We start from the raw sequence: 6,744 nt of genomic DNA on the forward strand, positions 1-6,744 counted from the left end.
AATAAAATCTTTAAAAAAATAAGATTATACTTTTGATGACTTTCTTTTGTAACATCATAATGTTCATCATTTTCCTCACTTGAAAGCAAGCTTTTTAAACTAGGGACCAAGTTTACATATCTCCTAGCTTAACTTGGAGAGTAGAAAGTTCTAAATTAACATTAATTAAATGGAGAGATGAAACTATACTTAAATAAAACAAGAAATTAAAAAATAAATCAGTGTGTGAATGAAAGAAACATTCTCTTCTTAAGTGCTTTTGATCTATTTTTCCAAAGGGCAGTAGGAAAAATGGAAACATTAATTTGGGATAGATATTAAATTTTAGTTTTCATTAAAAATAACTTGTATTCATTTTGATTCTCTCTCTTCCCCTATATACATGCTAACATAAAAACCCACACAATAAGAGATTATTTACTATGTATGTATCATTATTTAGGTACTAATAATGGAAATTCTTGCTCTTTTCCTTTTCCCATAGAGGTTAGCTTGATCCCCACACCAACACCTATGTCCCTAATATCCTGAAATATCCCCGTGGGGCACATAACACACATTTTCCTTTAAAAGCTCAGTTCAATAGTACAGCTACCAAGGAAGTCAGAGGTTGACAGCTGCGCATGAACATTTATTCTAGGATTGCTATTTTTTTGACGAAGACCCTGAACACCAGGACCAGATTGCATTCAGTTCACTGTTTCGCTATTCAGAAACTAAGGTATTTAAGATATACAAAAGAGGGGATAGTGTCAGGATTTGTTGTTGTTGTTGTTGGTAGGCAGTAAGATAAAGTGGAGAGGGACATTGAAGATATATACATCAATTGCCTATTATTTTTCCAGAAATAAATCTTTTATTTTATTCACACAATTTGAAGGCAGAAGTGTTTTGTTGGAGTGTTTTAGAAATGTGTGTTTCCCAAACACGGCATTAAAATTCAGTGTAACATCATCATGATCATGATTATCTGGGTTATTTGTCTACCCAAATAGGAATCCTTCTTTCAGTAATGGTAGAAGTCAGGGATGAATCACTCCCATGACAAGGAGAAATGGTAGAACAGCTAGAAAATAGTTCCTGATCATTAGACCAATGCTTAGATTATTCTCGCTTCTTACATGTCCTCCCCTTATTCCTCAAATCATAATCTCATTTCCTTTGTTATTTTCTAGAGAGACTGAGCTATGACTTTGTTTCATTGCTTTTGGACAGCAAAAGCTATATGAAGCAAACAACTCTCATGTGAAAAGAAGAGTATGGGTCTAAAGGATTGAAGACAGTCTAATGAAAAAACAAATTCATGACCAATAGAGTTGAAGAAACAAGGTAGACAGCAGGTGATATCATAGTTTTATTTTATAATTAGTGATGGTCGTGTTAATATTACTATTCCAGTAAACCTCTTCACACACTAGCATAGCATACATCAAATTTCCCTGCAGAAGAAATTAAATTCTGTTGTAAAGAATTATTTTAAATTTGTTTTGGAAAAGAAACCTTTAAATTTGTAGTTAATACTTAGATCTTAACTTACATCTTGGAGAGCTTTCTAACTGTATGGAAGGTTGGATCAAAATTGTTGTGTAAGCATGAAGCCAGTTTTAGTGACTAAAGCTATACATATAAAAATAAATTGAAGAGTATAAATAGAATGTTTAGTATTAAAAAATCCTTCAACAAAAGTGCACATAGAGTCCCAGGAAAATATTTTCAACTTTAAATTTAATGGTGCTTGTTTTTTCTTTAATTTTTCTACATGCTTCTTATACATGGGCATATAGTTAAAATGCAATAGAACTAAGGAAACATATTTGGATAAAAAACATAGTATCTTTTTCTCCAAGTAATTGTTCTTTCTGTGAAGACATCTTTAAGACACTGGACGCTTTAACTCCAAGAGAAGCTGTGATATTGCATCGTGCACTGCTATTTACAATGCAATATATAGATCAAAGCAGGTATTGAACATTTCAGTTAAGAGAGACAGTTCAATGCATTAAAGTGGGATAAAGAGAGAAAAGAATACTGATCCTATTGACTAGTTTATACTAAATTGTAGTAAAATACTGGAAAAAAATTTGATAAATCCATTGCAACTGTAATTATGTTTGTGATATATATATAGCAAAAGTTTTATGTTTATATTTTTTGTAATGATATATGTGTAAGAAAACGAAATTATGTTGAATATAGAAATAAATTATGAGTTTACCAAGTCTAAAAGATAAAACCTCGTCAGCAGTTTTGGTCTTCATGGGAAAATATTTCTTATATTCTGAGGACCTTATTTTATGCTTTTATTCAAAATGGAAATTAATACACTTCTTGAAATTCCAAAGCTAAAATTTTATCTTATGAACAAACCACTTACATTAAACAGAAAACTGAAAGTCAGCTTAAAAGTTGCCATATGATGTAAGTGTACATTTGACAAATTCTCATTTTAAAACTTTCCTCCTATTAAAAAAGTGAGGAATTAATTTAATTGTTTTTTCGGATATAGGTTGTAGAGAAACTTTATCAAATCTGGTAATAAAACAATTTGCTACAATTAGCTTTAATTACACAACTCCAAGCATTTTATTTCCCCAAACTGATTTGACCCAAGTGTTTTTGCCTTGAATTCTCTTTTTCTGACTTTAATATAGCCTTCCCAATTCTTTTATAACCTGTTTACCTAAAACACTGTGTGTGCGAGTGTATATATTTTTTTCAACTTTTGAGTATAGTTTTAATTCTGATGTAATCTTTTGCACTGCATATATATTTTTTAAAAGTTAATTGGAATTTAAATATTAATTATAATTAACTAAGCTAGTTTAAGTAATTTATATTTATTGCTGAAATTAATATGTATGTTCTCCCTTTGCCGTCTTATTTTTCCTTCTGGTTTATTTTTATTTTCTTGGTTCCCATATTTTATTAATGGAATGTTTTGTTTATTTATCTTTCTTTGTAACCTTAAGGAAGATGCAAGATATAATATGAAGCTAGTTTTTTTTTTGCTTGTTTTTGTTTTTGCCACGGACACCAGATAATCTCAGAGGGCAATGCCTGAAGATACAACAGGGAGATTGGTAGACAAACAGAATGAAAGAAATGATTTGTTATCATTGACAGATTTACTACCAAAACAATGCTAGCTGCTCTCCTGTTATTACTGGAAATTTACACTGAGTAGAAATTTAAAAACATTAATATAAATGCATATATAGCAAGTATCAGACAATAATGAATTGTCTTAAAATTGAGATGAATGAATCAAAAATTTACCAAATTGAGAGATCCCAAGCTCCATTGGTGAAAAAATGATTTAACATTTCCAAATGCTTAGAACAGTATGCTGGTAAAAAAAAATAACTATCAGCCATTAATTAGCAATAAGAATAAAAAAGTAGTCCTACCTGCTGGGTCATTGGTGAGGTGATCAAGAAACTCTTCGTTAAGGTCACATCAATAGGAAGATGTATATAGCTATTAAGAGTTAAGTCACATATGCTAACAAAAATGTCTTTAGAGAAGTCATAATAAGACTTCTTGAATATAAATCTATGAGGATGGGCATCTGATTTTTTAAAAACTTCATGTAAACTCAGTGTCTGTGATGAGACTGTGGATTGCTCAATAAGAATTTGTTGAATGAAAAGATGAATTAGTCAACTAATAAATAACAAACAAACAAAAGATCTCTTCTGTGCACTCAGCAAATGTGACTGTTTGATCATTAAAATGCACTATGGAATTTTAAAACGTGGAGGTGAGAAGGACATGGTAACCATTAATTCCGTGTCTCTTCTCTTTTACTTACTATAGGAAAACCCAATAAATTTTAACCCTAATTGATCATGCTAATGCTTAATAAAACAGATCTCTCCCCAGCCTCATTTATTCTTGATGGAGTTCCAGGGCTGGAAGACACACACCTCTGGATTTCCTTTCCGTTCTGCTCCATGTATGTTGTGGCTATGGTAGGGAATTGTGGACTCCTCTACCTCATCTGCTGTGACGACTCTCTGCACAAGCCCATGTTTTACTTTTTGGCCTTGCTTTCCCTTACTGACCTTGTCATGTGCTCTAGTACAATCCCTAAAGCCCTTTGCATCTTCTGGTTTCATCTCAAGGAAATCGGCTTTGATGAATGCCTGGTCCAGATGTTCTTCATCCATACCTTCACAGGGATGGAGTCTGGAGTGCTCATGCTTATGGCCCTGGACCGCTATATAGCGATCTGCTATCCTCTGCGCTACTCAACTATCCTCACCAATCCAGTCATTGCAAAGTTTGGGCTTGCTACTTTCCTGAGAGGGGTGTTGCTCATCATTCCCTTCACTTTCCTCACCAAGCGCCTGCCCTACTGCAGAGGGCATGTAATTCCCCATACCTACTGTGACCACATGTCTGTAGCCAAATTATCCTGTGGGAATGTCAAGGTCAATGCCATCTATGGTCTGCTGGTCGCCCTCCTGATTGGGGGATTTGACATCCTGTGCATCACAGTCTCCTACACCATGATCCTTCGGGCAGTCGTCAGCCTCTCTTCGGCAGATGCCCGGCAGAAGGCCTTCAGCACGTGCACTGCCCACATCTGTGCCATTGTTTTCTCTTACAGTCCAGCGTTTTTCTCCTTCTTTTCCCATCGTTTTGGAAGCCACACAATTCCTCCATCTTGCCACATCATTGTGGCCAATGTTTATCTGCTCTTGCCTCCCACCATGAACCCTATTGTCTATGGGGTGAAAACCAAGCAGATACGAGACTGTGTAATAAGAATTCTTTCAAGTTCTAAGGATACCAAATCTCATGGCATATCAGTGTCCATTTTCCAGGACAGATAAGAGCTCATGTTTAGGTAGGAGCTGATAAAATCTTTTGAAATGACTCTTTTGGCCATGGAAATGGAGCTTGTTGAAAGGTACACTTTTAAAAACGTGTCTTGAGAATGCAAAATCACTTGCCCACCCATCAACTTTTCTGTAAATTTTTTTCCTTCCCATTCCTGGGAAGGATTAGTCTCATAATTAACCCATGATTCCTTGATCAAAACCTAATTTGTCTATTTTTTTATTAAGAAACATAAAGTGGAAGGAGATTTTCCAATGTTTGCAAAGAGTGATTATAATTTCCAGATCGAGAGTCAACTGTTCCTTTCCCCTGGAAAATGCATGCTATACATTTTTAGTCATACCAGAATACTTTTTTTTGAATGACATCTTCCAGAAAGAGAAGCTAGAAAGTATCCTATGAAGTCATTAATATAAAGAATTTTAAGCCTCTGGGCATCTTAGAGAATCTTATTATTAGGCTGAGTAGATCTTTCCTAGCCAAGCCACACACATTATTTCACTACAAACTAATTTGATATCCAATTTCCTTCTAGCGGGTCTTTGAAAGCACACAATCTGGAAAGTGAACTAGATAGATCTCTTAACCAAATGTAAAAAGAGTATTTTTTTAAATAAGAATAGCATGACATGGGATCAGAATCAACTTGTTTCATCTAACCTGTAATTTAAAATCTAATAAATAAAATTAAATATCCTTTTCTAATATTTGAGATTCTTCTATATTAATAAACAAGTGAGAGGCTGAAGGAAGTAGTATTTTTATATTAATATCTCATGATCTATGCCAATTATATAAGGAATATAGAATAAACTGAATTTTTATTCTCATCTCTCCCTGTTCAACTTAAAAGAATAAACCTTGTCTCTCCCACTTCAGTTAATTAGACCCATAAAATTACATTTAGTTAGACCCTGTTTAATGTCACGTATTTTACTGTCCTACAAAATAACCCCACACCTTGATATATAATTACTTTCCATGTTTTATGCTACTTCTCTGCTCACCTTAACCTCAAAACTTCTGGAACAATTGTTGGTTCATAAACTGGCTTCCACACACAAAGGGCAGGTAGAGACAAAGAAAGAGGCAGACCACTCCACATTGGTAGGTGGCAGGTTTAATAAACAAGGAAAGTACATACAAGACTTGCCTTGGGTGGCTGCAAGATGAGTAGATTCCTGCACCCACCTGCCTTCCAGAATTTTAAAGTTTATATAGAGGCCTTAACAAGGTTCAGTCTCATATACCATACAGATGGTCTCAGAAACACATTGCTTTGTCAAAGATGCATCCTTGAAAATGGCTAAGGCTGTGGGAATTGCAAGAAGAGCATACATTCCAAGGACAGAGGAGTGGGTGAAGAGCCTCGAATTGCCTGGGTCCAGCTCGCAGGTCAACCACCGATCATGTCCTTTTAATGACCTCCTCCAACAAGTTGTCAACATTCTCTTGCTTTACCTTCTCAACTTAAAATCTTTCTTCCCCTAGTGTGTCTTTCTGTGATCCCATCCATCACTTGAAACTGTTTTTGCCAATTTCACCAGTGGCTTCCATGTTAACGAATTAAATAGGCCTCTTTCTGGATTCATCCGACACTACCTCTCAGGAATATCAATTGTAATTCTGTATTCCAATCTCTTGAAACAATTTTTTCTTATTTACTTCAGAAACACTATGCATTTTATGATTTTCTTCACTCTTGTTTAACAAGAAAACATATAAATGGCCAACAGGTGTATGAAATGTTCAACATCACTAGTCACTAGGGAATGTAAATCAAAGCCACAATGAGATATCGCCACACATCCTGTTAGGATGGCAATTATAAAATCAGACAAGGAGTTCTTGGTGAGGATGTGGTGAAATTGAAACTATTGTGCACTGTCAGTGGGAATG

At 34.6% G+C, this 6,744-nt stretch overlaps 1 protein-coding gene across 1 annotated transcript; it reads left to right on the forward strand.

Annotated features, from left to right (window-relative positions):
- Positions 1 to 3,848: 3,848 nt before the first annotated feature.
- Positions 3,849 to 4,838, forward strand: LOC106830191 (olfactory receptor 52N4). Its single transcript, XM_014839603.3, has one exon. The coding sequence runs from the start codon at positions 3,849 to 3,851 to the stop codon at positions 4,836 to 4,838; it is 990 nt and encodes a 329-aa protein (XP_014695089.1).
- The last annotated feature ends 1,906 nt before the right edge of the window (positions 4,839 to 6,744 follow it).

Source organism: Equus asinus, chromosome 20, assembly GCF_041296235.1.
Source record: "Equus asinus isolate D_3611 breed Donkey chromosome 20, EquAss-T2T_v2, whole genome shotgun sequence".
In the NCBI taxonomy this organism is placed as follows: domain Eukaryota; kingdom Metazoa; phylum Chordata; class Mammalia; order Perissodactyla; family Equidae; genus Equus; species Equus asinus.

What these genes read in the sequence shown, in the direction of transcription:
- LOC106830191 (XM_014839603.3), top strand. Translation starts at nt 3,849, where the DNA reads ATGCTAATGCTTAATAAAACAGATCTCTCCCCAGCCTCATTTATTCTT.